Source organism: Pseudonaja textilis, chromosome 1 (genome assembly GCF_049901715.1).
Source record: "Pseudonaja textilis isolate UNSWEBS1 chromosome 1, rPseTex1.2, whole genome shotgun sequence".
NCBI lineage: Eukaryota > Metazoa > Chordata > Lepidosauria > Squamata > Elapidae > Pseudonaja > Pseudonaja textilis.
In genome coordinates this window covers 317,818,446-317,833,388 of record NC_141990.1, presented here as the reverse complement: position 1 = coordinate 317,833,388, position 14,943 = coordinate 317,818,446, and the positions used below count along the sequence as shown (strand labels likewise).

Sequence of the window (14,943 nt, the reverse complement as noted above, 5' to 3'; positions counted from 1 at the left end):
CCCCTTTTTTAAAAATTTGTTAGCTGGCTAAAAAAGACACGTGCTGTTTGGAGATCTTAAGCAAGGAATTCAAAGGAAGGTAGAAATTACCCTCTGGAGTCATTTTTGTCCAGCCAGGAAAAGAGAAGCTATGGCGGCTGTCCCGCTCTCGTGAACATGCCCCCAAATAAATGGGGCAAGACCAAAATTCTGCTGGCAAAACACACGTACTACGGGTGGCTCGTGCCCAGCAATAACTGCCCCCCCTGGCCAGAGGATGATTTAGAAACCCTGTCCATGCCCTGTCAGCTGTTTTCATCCTTCCTTCAAAAGCTACACAGCCAAACAAAAATCGGCAGGAATCGAGTTTGGTGGAATCAAGATCCTTTCTTGCAAGGGATGGTTTGCCAGCAAATATTCTAGTTCAATGTTTTACCTTGCCCAATGTTAATATTTTCATATATATATGAGAGAGGGGGAGAGAGGAGAGAGGGAGGGAGAGGGAGAGGGGAGAGAGAGGAGAGGGAGAGGTAGATAGATATAGACAGAGACAGAGAGAGAGAGAGAGAGGAGAGAGATATAGAGATAGATATAGAGATAGATAGATAGATAGATAGATAGATAGATAGATAGATAGATAGATAAAGATAGTTATTTAGATAGATAGATAGTTATTTAGATAGATAGATAGTTATTTAGATAGATAGATAGATAGATAGATAGATAGATAGATAGATAGATAGATAGATAGATAGATAGATAGATAGATAGATAGATAGATAGTTATTTAGATAGATAGATAGATAGATAGATAGATAGATAGATAGATAGATAGATAGATAGTTAGTTAGTTAGTTAGTTAGTTAGTTAGATAGATAGATAGATAGATAGATAGATAGATAGATAGATAGATAGATAGATAAATAGATAGATAGATAGATAGATATAGAGGGAGAGAGAATGTGTGAGAGAGTGAATAGAGCGGCCTGCATATTAAGATGATAAGAAATCAACAGCAAGTGACGTAAAAGGAGATAATACAAATTCCAAGATGCTCAATTGTTACCAAAAAAAAGGAGCTATCCAGTATCTGATTCTCTACAGCTATTCCTCCAAACAACCTTAGCAGTGCAAGTTATGTACATGGCAGGAAAAATATTGCTTCACACTCAATCCGGAGGGGGAGGGGGAGAAACAAAGGGGCGAGGTGGGGAGGGGAGCGACTAGCCGGTCAAGAAAGCGACATGCAGAGATGGGACCTCGGAGATACACGAGGAAGCATTCCTAGGGTGAAAAAGGAGACCCAGAAAGCCTTCGGCTGGCGCTCTTCGTCTACTAGATTTGTTAGCGTCGTGCCAGGGCGGGTGACATTTCAGAGCCGCTTCTCGGGATGTGCACGCAGCCCTGGTGGCAGCTCGGGAGCTCACTGCGCAGACAGACAGACTTCACTGTCCCGGACTGAAAGCAAGGGGGGAGGGCAGGGAGGGGAGGGAGGAGAGAGCCAAGGGAAAGAAGTGGGCTGGTCTGAGAGAAAAAGCGAGGAAAGCTAAACCACCACCCCCACCCGCCAAAATAAAACCCCGACTGGCACGAGACCGGGAAGAGAGAGAGAGAGAGAGAGACGAGTCACAAAGCCATCAGTGAGTCTTCCCAGGTGGGAGTGTGCAGGTGTCTTGACACGCCCACCGGACAGAAGCCGGGAAAGAACGGCTTCTCCTTGGCTTTAAAGAGTTCTTTGTGCCTGAATGGCCACAAAGAAAGACGACAACAACACTTCCTTGAGGGTCCCTCAAGCAACCATCCTTCCCCCCCGTTCCTCTAAACGAGGCACACACAGACACACACACACACACACACACACGAGAACACTTCCTGGCTCGTGGTGGCATTTCAAAGACACCCCTTACCCCGCATCCCCCACCCCGCCCCCAGCACTACATTCACCACCAGTCACGGGGAAGGGGAGGTTAGCCCTCTTTGAGAAGGGTTGGGGGGGGGGGAAGAGGGGTCGGGGGGGGGAGGGCGAGGAAGGAGCAGTGCGCACGTGTCTCCCGCTGAAGGGCAGGGCCTTGAGGAGAAGGGCAGGCAGCGGCCGAGGGAGGGTCACAGGTTCTGGCAGCACTGGAGTTTATTGGATTTCTGTCCGTCGGTGGTGGGAGGCACGCTGATGTCCACCACGTTGTTTCCCGGAGACTCGTCGTGGGCGGACCGGTCCGCGATCTGCTTCTGGGACACGATGCGATAAATCTCTGCAAAGGAGACCAGAGGGTGGTTCTGATTGAGCCTGCATTTCTTGTGCCGACCCCACCCCGCCCCCCCCAAATAAGCAACTGGTGGAGCGATGCCACGGTGAAGCCGAAGAAGCGAAACGCCTTCAAAGCAAACCCAGGAAGTCCAGCTGCCTCTTGGAGGGGGGCGGGGGGAGAGGGGAGGGGGACACCTTTGGGACAACTGCAACCTGGATGACGGAGAATCTCCACAGACACACCGTAGTGAAGGTGATCCACCCCACAACATTGTAGGCTGGGACAACACGTGTGATGACCCAAAGGGGCATGCCACAAAGGCAACACAGTCAAGATAATCAAGAAGAGTCCCTTTATTAGCTCCAACTTTGCCCCCCAATGTCCTGGATACTTTCTGGCTGGAGAAAAAACTCTCCCAGGAACAGTCTTTGACTGCAGAGAATTCAGTCCAAAACATGGTCGACACAAACCGTAACTAAAAATCTACACAAACTTAACTTGACAGGGCAACAGAAGGAATTGCAGATTGAAAGGCCAGCAAAACTCACACAGTTGGGAAGACGCCAAGAACCCAGATAAGCAACGACAATACCAGATAATTCACAATTTGCTCCCAACAACTTGCTGTGCGCAGCTTCCCTTTTTAAACACTGTGTTCCCAGCTGCAGCTAATGAAGGGAATCAGGGCCCTTTCCTCCCCCGTAAGCCATGCAACTCATGTTGCTCCCTTCTCCGTTCCTCCTTGCGTGCCCTGGGATGAAGAGGGGGTGGGCCTTAGTCTTCCTCTAAACTCCCTCTCCCTTATTCTACCTCTCCACTCCTCTGCCCAGCCGGACTTTGTCCTTCCCCAGTTTCTTTCACAGCCAACGGAGCCACACTCTGACTCCTTGTCAGCAGCTCGGCCTCCCCCTCTGAATCAGATTCCGACAGGGGCATGACAATACGATCCCGGGTTACGGGGAAAGAACGGCTGGATCCTGCATGTTGCAAGGTTGAGTCTCTCTCCGCTCAGCATTTGCTGTGACCCAGGATGCAACCTCCTTTGTTGGTTTGGGAATTCCCACCAGCCAGCAGACACACTTGCCCTAGATCAGGGGCGTGAAACTGGCGGCCTGCAGGCCGGATGCCTCATGTGCGGGCCAGGCCCACCCCAGCTGCGCGAATGGGAAAAACGTTGCGAAACATCACGTGACAGCCACGTGTTTGACACATGCCCTAGATCTAGCTCTCGTAGATAATCCTGTGGATAGCCAGGTGCCAAGCCACAAAGGATCTTAGGGGTTTAAAAAAAAAAAGACAAGCTCCTCAAATTGCACATGGAAAGCTGCTGTGCAAATTGTCTGTAGAGATTCTCTCTCCTCCAAATCATGGCTGTCCCAAAGGCGCTTTTTTTTTTCAGGAGGCAACTGGATTTTCTGGTTTTTTTTCTTTCAAAGACGTTTTGCTTCTCATCCAAGAAGCTTCCTCGGCTCTGACTGGATGGTGGGTAATGGAAGGATTTATACCCCTTGCAGACAGCTGGTAAATTACTGCAAGGAATATAAATCCTTCCACTGCCCACTGTCCAGTCAGAACTGAAGCTTCTTGGATGAGAAGCAAAACATCTTCGAAAGGAAATAAAAAACCCAGAAAGTCCAGTTTGCCTCCTGACAAAAAAAGGTACTTTTGGGACTGATGTGCAAATTGCTCTCAGCAGCCAGGTAGGTGGTTTCTACGATTCCTGGTAGGAAATTACAAAGCCTCCCGGATGGCAGCCCACTCAGGCAAGAAAGGAGGAGCAGCGAGCCCACTTCACCTCCCTTATCCCCACCAAAGGTCTCACCCCAAAGGTGGACACTGCCCCGTGCTCAGGTTGACTTGTCTTTCCGCTTCAGCACCCCAAATGTCCATGCAGAGTCAGAGAGTCAGACATTGAATAGCTTCTCATCGTCATTGCTGGCACTTGTATGTCACAAAGAGGACCTCACGGGGTTGGCCCCTAGCAAGAGACCTACTGAACTCCGGAGCTGCCCCTGGAAAAACCCGGGGGAATTTCCCAAACATCCTTTGGGAACCGCTGGCCCGTTGCTGCATTCTGGACCAGCTGTGGCTTCCAAGGGGTCTCCGAGGGCAGCCCCACGTACCGGGCATTGTGACAGTCCGCATGCACATGGCAACTAAAGCTATGAAGGAGGGCAAGAAGATGCTCTAAGCAGGAAGACCCCGGACTGCCAAAAAAACAACAACCCAGGGTTAGGTTCACGGGTGCGAAGGTATCGCGCTCCCGTTGGAGGCCTGGCTCTGCGCAGGAAGACGCCTGGGAATTGGAGCACAGAGAGAGATGAGAGGGGCAGCTTCACTGCTTCAGAGGAAGATGGGCAGGAGCAGGCCCAGTCAGGATTGGGACGGCTCACAGGCAGGGAGGAAGGGGAGCAGGATGACCAGGAGAGGCTAAGCAACACAGGCTGACCCGGCTACTCGGGAGGAGAGCACCCCGCCCCCGTCCACAAAGCACACCTGGGAACTGAGGCTTAAGGAGAAGCTGGAGGGAGGGGCATTTGTTGGGAACAAATGCTGAATTCCTGGAGGGTGGAATTTTCCTGGATTCCTTGCTTTGCAGCCGTGGTGCTCACAGCGTTGGGCTGGACTATTTTCAGCCAGAGGCTGCTTGAGCTTTGAGTGTGTGTGTCCTCACTTTGCTCCGGGACTTGCCAGAAACGTGAGAGCGTTGGGGGAAATTTGGAACAAGAAAAGGGGTGGCCTGAACGGCCATCTGCCTGTGTTTACCTCTGTGCCGTGCCCCGGATCGTCACATAAGGTGGCCACCCAGTCCTAAGCGACCAGACTGGATGCCACGCTGAGGGCAGGTGGAAGCCTTCAAGGATGATGGGCCTTGGGGAATCGCGCCGCCAACCACAGCAACGATGGCGTCAGGTGGCGTAAGCAGGGATGTTGCCGCAGAACAAAGCTCTTGGCTCCCTGGAGTCCACGGCTTCAACCGCAGGATCTCAAAGGTGTTTCATCTCCAGCGCAGGTGTCTCTGAAAGCCATTCAGGCTTCTTGGATACTGACCGGCACCCTGCTTTCCCGGCCTGGGCTTGGCGCTCCAAAGGGGAGTTTCCTTCTGAGGGGGGCAGCACCACCATCTGGGCCCGCCCAACAAAAGGTGGGAGCCAGGGGCCCCAAGCATCTGGTTACCGGGGATTAAAGCCGGGGAGCAGGAGGATGGAACTGGTTTCAGATACTGATTCTACTTTCCTGTGAGTGGTTCCCACATCTGCTTCAACAGCTGCATATAGACAGAAAGCAGCAGTAACCCAGGGCACCGCTCTCCCCCTACTCCAGGGGCAGGCAATTAATTTCCCCGAGAAACTGGGGGGCTGTTATGGAAGGTCCCTAACATCGCCAGCTCTCTGCCCCCCACAACAGGTGCCACTTAAATCACAATTACGTGACCACGGGGATACTGCGTGGCCATAAGAACAAGGACCAGTTATAAGTCACTTTTTAAAACGTTGTCCTGGAGCCTGGGAAGGCTCTGGTGAGAGCTCTATGTCGGAGGTAGAGATGGGGCCAGGGCTGTCTGAAAGTGGTCGGCTGCCTTCGGAGTCCGCCATCAGTGAGGCAGAAGAGCAGCTGGAGCCTGTTCCCAGTGTGCGCATGTGCAGAGTTGCCAGGAGAAGGGAACAGCTGAGGAACAAGGGCCAACTTAGGAGTAAAGCCACAGGTGGATGGTGAATGACCCCCTCCCCCCTATAGGATAAAAGAGGAGCGGAAGGGGAGTGGGACTTTGCAGGAGACAAATCAGTTCCTTCCGGCATGCTTGCCAAATATTGCGGCGTCTGAAAGATATCGGCCTGGCACTTCTCCAAGCCTGAAAAGGTCAGTAATGGGGAACTACCTTGAAGACTATTGCCCGGGACTTGGTTGGGAGAGGAAATTCATGGTAAGTTAAATAAAAAGGGTTTATCGGGGTGAGGACTCGGCTTCATGCTTGTTGGGGAAGCTTAGGCCAGAACAACCCGGAGCTGATCCTAAACGTTTGCGTGAATCCTATTTTATCCGATGAGAGAAAATTGTAAACAAGATATGATAGGCTAAACTTGGCAAGAAGTACACTCTAGGCGTGGATGAAATTCAAGTTCGATCGGGCAGCTCCTTCTTGAAAAAGGCTTCAGTCCAACAAGCCCACCCTACAAACAGCCATTCAATTCCTTCCTTGTCGATCGACTGGGTGTTTGCCAGATGGAGATGAACGATATAAAATCATTAAATTCAAACTCTGGTACCCGTGGGACCGCGGCCGTACCTGAAGAGCAGAGTTTAGGTTCCTTTACCTGTAAGGATGTTCTTGAAGGCTTCTTCTACATTTGTTGAGTCGAGTGCTGAAGTTTCAATGAACGAGAGATTGTTTTTTTCTGCAAGGTGAAGAGTGAAAAATATCATTTCAATCTTCTTGGCTACTTTGTGCACAGAGGAGCACTCAGAGTTGGGAAGGCCGATTTAATGTTTCACAGGATTTTCCCCTAAAAGATTAGTTAACTGAGTGGAAAAAGGAATACTGGTCTGGATTATACATAACCAATATGACCAGTTGGAGTTAGCATCTGGTCCAATGCCTCTCTCCCAATCCAGGAGAGGATCAGACCATTCTATTCCTTCAGTTTTAAATGAAGAAGAATTGCTATGGCATCCAAAATTGATATTTGTAACTAGCTTTAACTATGAACAACAAAACAAAGTTTCATCCTGTTTTCAAACTGACTTAGATTTGCTAACTAAAGCAAAGAAGAATCAAAGTTTAGTTCAAGTCAAACTGCAACAGGAGAAGCACATTTATTTATTTAACACGGCTGCCCAACTCACACACAAGCGACTCCAGGTGGCCTGTAATGTTTTCAAATCTTACCGCACAAAAATCCATAAAACCCACCCCCATTTTAGCCCATGGGGCTCAGTGCGATTTGACACAGTAACGCTCAATCAGCTTTCCACCCTCTGCCCCCGGACTCATAATGTAAACTACAATTATAGTAAGTCTCAACCACCAGGGCATAAAGATCGAGGTTGAACTTGAGGCAAGAGTGTCTAACTCTCTGTCCCACAGCGGCCATTGTAACTTTGAGAGATTGCAGAGTGTTTTATGCCACCTCCTGACGAGGATCAACACAAAAGCGTATTAATTCTAAGGTATATTTTATTTTTATGTACAGTGAGAGCCTATGCACCAAAGACAAATTCCTTGTGTGTCCAATCACCCTTGGCCAATAAAGAATTCTATTCTATTCAATATTCTGTTTATGCTCAAGAGAACAGGGGTGCCTTTGGCTTCTCCAACTTCCTGCTTAAGAGCCTCTTCTCATGATCACTCGTCGCTTAGCTGCCTTGTGCATGGGTACCGTTACGATGGCTTGTATGTGGGGCTGCCCTCCGAGACCTCTGGGAAGCTATAGCTGGTCCAGAATACAGCAATGGGCCAAAGGCTGCTTAGGGAATTCCCTGGTTTTCTAGGGGTAGCGTGGTGCAATGGCTCCTGAACAGTGGATGCCCTTGTTTCTGAGGGGTCTCTTGCCAGGGAGATATTCTTATTCTAGACTTTACTGAAGCAAATGCACTTTGGATGCTCCAGAATCCTTGCAATACTTCAGCAATTTGCACAAAGCTTTTGTATGGCATGCAAGGTGTGTGTGGGGGGGGTTTTCCTCCCTTCCAGAGATTCCAAAAATATCTCTCCCGTTTTTCGAGAGCAACCTGTCCTGCTTTGACATGACGTTGACAGGAGCAAGATTATTATAAAATGGAAGGACCCTTCGATTCCTACCCTGGACAAAGGATTGCAGAAGTTGATGGGAGTTGGCTGAAATGGCAAAAATTGACTTATTTTGATTAAGGAAAAGAATAGAACGACTTTTGTTTCCGCGTGGAGACCAGACCGCTTCTGAACTTTGTGCCTGATGTGGGAACTTTGATGTTGGGTTTTCCCGATTAGACTGACAGATCCCCACAGAAACGGCTTGTTCGTTTTATCATGGGAAAACAAAAAGTTGTGGTTTGATGTTAATGCCTTTATTTTACTGCAAAAGAGAGTCGGAAGCCAATCATTCTTTTCCTTTTTTCCAACCCTTCCTCGCTTTCCTATTTTTACTTTCCTATCTTGTATCTTATTTCCTCTTACAAAATCAATAAAAAAAATATGTTAAAGTTGCTAAACGCCTAAAGAAGTCAACGGGCCAAACCTGCGAAAGCCCGGGCCTCGTCCGTCGGTACCGCTCTCAGGTGACGCAAGTCGCTCTTGTTTCCCACCAACATGATGACAATGTTGTTGTCGGCGTGATCCCGCAGCTCCTTCAGCCAACGCTCCACGTTCTCGTACGTCAGGTGCTTGGCAATGTCGTAAACCAGAAGGGCCCCGACGGCGCCACGGTAGTAGCTGAAATTGTTTTTAAAGAGTTATTACGCAAAGTGAAAGCCAAACACTATCACACAACCTCTTGGCCACAGCGCAAGCTACCGAGAGGCCAAATTCACTAGCTCGTAAGAGGATGACCAGGTAAACCTCCGCTCACAACCCTTTTGTTTAGGGACGCTTCAAAGTTACAACGGCGCTGGCGGGAAAAAGCGACCTGTGACCAGTTTTCACACTTACGACCGCTGCAGCACCCGCAGGGTCCCGTGATCAAAATTTGAACGCTTGGAAAGTGGCATGGATTTATGAAAGTTCCCCTGGGGTGAGGCATTTGGTTTTTGTGACCTTCTGACACGCAAAATCCACGGGGGAAGTCAGGTGCCCTTGAATAACCGCGTTAATAACTTAACTGCAGTGATTCACTTAACAGCTGTGGCAAGGAAGGTTGTAAAATGAGGCAAAAGGCACTTAACAATCGTCTCGCTTCAGCAATGGAAATTTGGGGGTCTGTTATGGCCATACATCGAGGAGCGTAACGACCCGAACACGCCTCCCATCCACCCGTTAGCCACCGACTAGCCACCGCCAGCTGCCTTTCAAGCCTTACGCAGAGGTGATGGCCCGATAGCGCTCCTGGCCTGCCGTGTCCCAGATCTGGGCCTTTATCGTCTTCCCATCCACCTGGATGCTTCTGGTGGCAAACTCCACCCCAATGGTGCTTTTGCTCTCCAGGTTGAACTCATTCCGTGTGAAACGGGATAAGAGGTTGCTCTTCCCCACGCCGGAGTCTCCGATCAGCACCACTGCCAGGGCAGGAGAAGACAACACTCCATCAGTATTCATTCATCCATCACCTGGAAATGGGAGGGAGGGAGGGAGGGAGGGAAGGAAGGAAGGAAGGAAGGAAGGAAGGGCAAAGGGCGCCATTGGCAAATCGCACACAAAATGACAATGTGGTTAAGAGGAAGCCTTCAAACTGTTGTTGAATGTCCTGCTTTCCTGCTCCTTCCTCTCCCTTTCAATGGCTGATTGCTACCTTTTCTAGTCGACTTCTCCTCCATGCCATCCCAAATTTCCTTCAGTCAAGCTCAATTACTAGGGACTCCCAGGAGATTCCCTGTTCTTGGCACCAGTACAGAAGTGATTTTTGGATGCCTTTTCCCAAGATGCTTCAACTTTCCATTGCTCTGCATTTCTTAGTGGTCTCTCATCCAAATACTAATCAGATCCACATAAGCATCAATGCAAATGTGTTAAAACATTATCCCTCTTTATTATTTTCATAAATAACGACGGAGAACACACCAAATCCTCTTTCCTCCTTTTGAGAGAGAGCAACTAGACCCAAGTCACCCAGCCGGCTTTCAAGGCTAAAGCAGAACTAGAACTCACCCTCTCCTAGTTTCTAGCCTGGTGCTTTAACCACTGGACCCAACTGGTACTCCTTGCATTACACGGGCAACAGTCTGCACAGAAATCCCAGCCTGCCATACAATTATGCCTCCCGCATCCACTTATTAACTTAGCAGGTAAAAAGATTCATCTTCTCTGATTTTCTTTTAGTTTCCAACTGTGACTTTCTGTGCCCCTTCTCACTTTCTACTTGCTTTCTGCAAGTTTGCAGAGATTTGTTTTTTTTTCTTTGAAGACATTTCACTTCTCATCCAAGAAGCTTTTTCAGCTCTGACAGGATAGTGGGGAATGGAAGGAATCTATATTCCTTGCAGACACTGATCCTTTGCATTATTTGAGGACGCTTGGAGGTTCACTTGTGTCCTGGGTAGTGACCTGAGTAGTCACCTGCTTTCTGCAGTGGCTTTCCACACAGCTTAAACAAATAACCCTAAAGAGAAGTAAGCAGCAACATCCATTCTCCCCCACCCTCCATCAGAACTGATGAAGCTTCTTAGATGAGAAGAGGAAAAAAAATTCTTCTTCCTCAAGGACAAAAAACAGTTTCAGTTGCCTTTTTTTAAAGAAAAAAAACAACTTTGAGACATGAGAGTCGGCTGCTCTTTATTTGTAGACAACTTTCCACAGGAATCGGCAAATATGCCTAAAACACTGGACTCCACGGGGCTGTAGGAGTGGGTTTTTTTATTTGCTGAATTTCATTTCTAGCTTAAGTTACCTCTTCACGCTAACAAGGTCAGAGAACCAAAGCCTAAATTTGGAGCCTAAGATCCATCTATTCTCTAGGCCAGTTCTATGATGCTAATTGCAACTCAATTTGAGGTACCTTTGCAACTCAGGGTTGAAATGAGGGGTCCTTGGTGCTTCCTGAGCTTGGTGGTCCTCTTGCAGACATATCATGAGTTCATTAGACCTAGTTAGTCTTGTAGACCTTGTCTACAAGAAAACAAGCAAGCTCAGAGAGCACCAAGGACCCCTTAACTCAAATGTGATTGGATTATTACTGCAACCCAATGCTGGTAGCCTCTGGATCACAAAACCCCCAAATACGCCCACAGGAAATAATCAACTTTCTTTCTCTGACAACCTCCCACCTCTTCTTTTAAGCCCAGCCAGCACTAATGTGAGCATCACATAAGCTTATCAATGGCTCTGTTGTTACACATCATGGGATACACACACACACACACACACACACACAGAGCCAAGAAAGCAAGGGGACAACAAAGATCTATAGAAAGCGTCCACCACATTTTTGACTGAGAAGACTCTTGAAATACAGAACAAGAGTTGGAGATCTTCTAGTCCATGCTTAAGACCATTCCAGACCAACAGCTGTTTTCTGAAAAGTGATGGAAACTCGCCATTTCTGGAAGGAAGCAAGTCCTTCCACTGATTAAAGAAGAGGGATTGCCCAGTATTATAATTATAGGCCGTCCATCTCCCTATCAAGCCACTCTGAGTGGCTTCCAACATCGTAAAATAGCAGTATAACACCACCCGAACATTAAAAAAAAAACATTCAGAACACAGGTGGTTAAACATTAAAGCGCTAAAAGGAAGATTGACTACCAGAGGGGAGCACAGTAGGCACAACGGCAGAAGTCCACCCATCTTCTGAAATGTAATAATACTAATAATTGTCTATGGAGATTCTCAGTCATCCAGGTCATGGTTGTCCCAAAGGCGCTTTTTCAAGAGGCAGCTGGACTTTTTCTTTCAAGACGTTTCGCTTCTTCAGCTTTGACAGGATGAGAAGCAAAACGTCTTTAAAGAAAAACCAGAAAGTGCAGTTGCCTCTTGAAAAAACACCATTGGGACAATACTAATCATTGTTAACAACTTATACTTTTGCAGTATTTTATTCAAATTATGTATGCATGCTGCATAGTTTTATCCTTCTGAACACCCTAAGTCGCCCAGAGTTACAGAGTTATTTTACCCTGTGGCAAGATGGGTGACTAACACATTTAATAAAATAAATAATAATTCATTACATTCATTATTGCCACAGATTCCCTGGTGGCTTTGACCCCCGTCCGATGCACCAAAACCCAAAGGAAGACCCTCCTAAGCATCCCCATTGGCTTCTCAAATCCAGTAATGATTAACAATGTATACTTTTACAGTACTTTATTCCAATTATACATACATTTTTGCATACTTTTATCCTTTTGAACCGCCCAAAGTCACAGAGTTACTTTAAGCTCATGGAAAGCCGGGGTTAAAAATGGAATAAAATGAATAATAATGAAATAATAATTCATCAGATTCATAACTGCCACCTCTTCCCAGCGACCCTGGGAGGGTTTGGTCCCCACCACCACCTATCAAACCCAAACGAAAAAGCAACCCACCCACCCACCCCCATTTTTAAGCAGGGCTGGCTTGAAATGGTGCTCCGCGCATTTTCTCCATTATTTTTTGTTATTTTAGTTATCTTTCACTCAAGTTTTATTTATTTATATTTGGAATACAGTGTATTATCCAGGCATCCCATTTTACAAACAAAAAGAAAAAAAGAAATAACATATATACTGATAGCAATAGTAGTAGTACAACAGAATGATTCTAACCATATTTATAATTATATTAACTTATTTGTAATCCTATTGGTCATATTAGTATATAGTTAACTTATACATAACAATGCTCTTTCTTCATCTAATTTCTACCTCTTATTTCTAACCACTCATAAAACCTATTCCACATTAAGTAATACTCCGCATCTCCTTTATCTTTTATTTTCAATGTCAATCTATCCATCTCTGCCGAATCTTTTCCGAATTATATCTTCATCCGATGGGGCGTTCTCCGTTTTCCAATATTGTGGAAATACAATTCTCGCTGCCGTCACTACACGTAATATGAAATATATATAGTCCCTTTATCGTAGCTTTCTGGTATTACACCTGACGAAAATATTTCTGGTTTCAAAATCCATATGCCGCTTAAATCGTCTTTTCCAACCATGTATATATTTTCATCCTTGCTTTCATACACGTCCACCACATAGGATAATAAGTACCTGGGGTTTGGTTACACTTCCAACGTTTGTGGGACAGATTGTTAAAATATAAAATTAAAATATGAAATATTTTTGTTATTTTAGAGGGGGCTTTATCCAAGACTCTTAAGTGGGGGTTGGGGGGTTCCAACTGGGCCTTTCAGAGGGGAGGGAGGAAGGGCAACCCTTCCCCAGGTGAGGGAGGGGCATACGGGGGCAGTTGAGGGAGGGTCACTTGGAAAGGGCCACCTGGGGGGAGGGGGCTTTATCCAAGACTATTGGGGGGGTCGAGGGGGTTTCCAATTGGGCCTTTCAGAGGAGGAGGGGAAGGGCAACCCCTTCCCCAGGTGAGGAGGGGCATACGGGGGCAGTTGAGGGGAGGGTCACTTGGAAAGGGCCACCTGGGGGAGGGGGCTTTATCCAAGACTATTGGGGGTCGAGGGGGTTTCCAACTGGGCCTTTCAGAGGAGGAGGGAGGAAGGGCAACCCCTTCCCCAGGTGAGGGAGGGGCATACGGGGGCAGTTGAGGGAGGGTCACTTGGAAAGGGCCACCTGGGGGAGGGGGCTTTATCCAAGACTATTGGGGGTCGAGGGGGTTTCCAACTGGGCCTTTCAGAGGGGAGGGAGGAAGGGCAACCCCTTCCCCAGGTGAGGGAGGGGCATACGGGGGCAGTTGAGGGAGGGTCACTTGGAAAGGGCCACCTGGGGGAGGGGGCTTTATCCAAGACTATTGGGGGGTCGAGGGGGTTTCCAATTGGGCCTTTCAGAGGGGAGGGGAAGGGCAACCCCTTCCCCAGGTGAGGGAGGGGCATACGGGGGCAGTTGAGGGGAGGGTCACTTGGAAAGGGCCACCTGGGGGGAGGGGGCTTTATCCAAGACTATTGGGGGTCAAGGGGGCTTCCAATTGGGCCTTTCAGAGGGGAGGGGGCGACGGGGAAAGGGCCACCCCTCCCCTCTGAAAGGCCTAGTTGGAAACCCCCGACCCCCAGGTGTCCCTTTCCAAGCAAGCCCCGCCTACCCCCCAGGTGAGGGGGAAGGGCGAGCCCCCTCCCAAGGTGGGGGAGGGGAAACAGGAGGGACGGTTGGGGGGTTGCTTGGAAAGGGCCACCTGGGGGGCGTCTTCATCCAAGACTATTGGGGGTCGAGGGGGATTTCCCACCGGGCCTTTTGGAGGGGAGGGGGAACGGGCGACCCCCCCACCCACCCAAGGTGGGGGAGGGGCAAACGGGGTCTTTGTGGGGGGGGGGCGGGGGCGGCTTCCCTTTCTTTCAACCCCGCCCTCCATTTCTGTGAAGGGGCCCGATGCGGCCTGAGGAAAGGCGGGGAGGGGGCTCGGGGGAGACCCCCCCCACCTCAGGCCCCCTTCCAGGAGCGCCGTTCCCTCCTTCCCCGACCCTCCCTCCCTCCCTCCCTCGCTCCCTCCTTCCCGCCGCCCGCCTCAGGCCCACCTTTGAAGAGATAGTCGTACTCGTCGTCGCGGGTGCCCATGGCGGCGCTGGGCTCGAGGAGGAGGAAGAGGAGGAGGAAGAAGAGGAGGAGAAGGCCGAGCCGAGCCGGGCGGGCCGAACCGGAGCGATCCGCGCCAGCCCTGACAGGATTTTTTCCGCCTCCCCCTCCCCCACCCCCGCCCCCACCGTCAGGCAGGCGGGCGAAGGGCGGGGCCGGCGCGGAGATGACGGGCCGACGCCGCGAAGGACAGACCGCTCCGCTTATCCGAGACGGCGTCGGCGCCCCGGGAGGCGGGACAAAGCACCGGCGGGCCCGCCAGTGCTGGGCCAGCGCGAGAGGAGGTGGGGGGCCAATCGGCGGCCGGCAAAGGGCGCAGGTTCAAGAAAGGAGGCGGGCCCGGCCCGCCCCCAAAATAGAGAGAGGGATGGAGGGATCGGTCAGACATGATAGGTAGGTAGACAGAC

The 14,943-nt window shown here is 49.3% G+C and overlaps 1 protein-coding gene across 1 annotated transcript; it reads right to left on the bottom strand.

The window, feature by feature from the left end:
• Positions 1-531: 531 nt before the first annotated feature.
• Positions 532-14,696, bottom strand: RAB11B (RAB11B, member RAS oncogene family). The gene is made up of 5 exons (XM_087922587.1): positions 14,479-14,696; positions 9,218-9,413; positions 8,441-8,634; positions 6,542-6,622; positions 532-2,228 (listed from the first exon to the last, which is right to left on the bottom strand). The coding sequence occupies exons 1-5, from the start codon at positions 14,516-14,518 to the stop codon at positions 2,083-2,085; spliced, it is 657 nt and encodes a 218-aa protein (XP_087778713.1). The 5' UTR covers positions 14,519-14,696; the 3' UTR covers positions 532-2,082.
• Between the last annotated feature and the right edge of the window lie 247 nt (positions 14,697-14,943).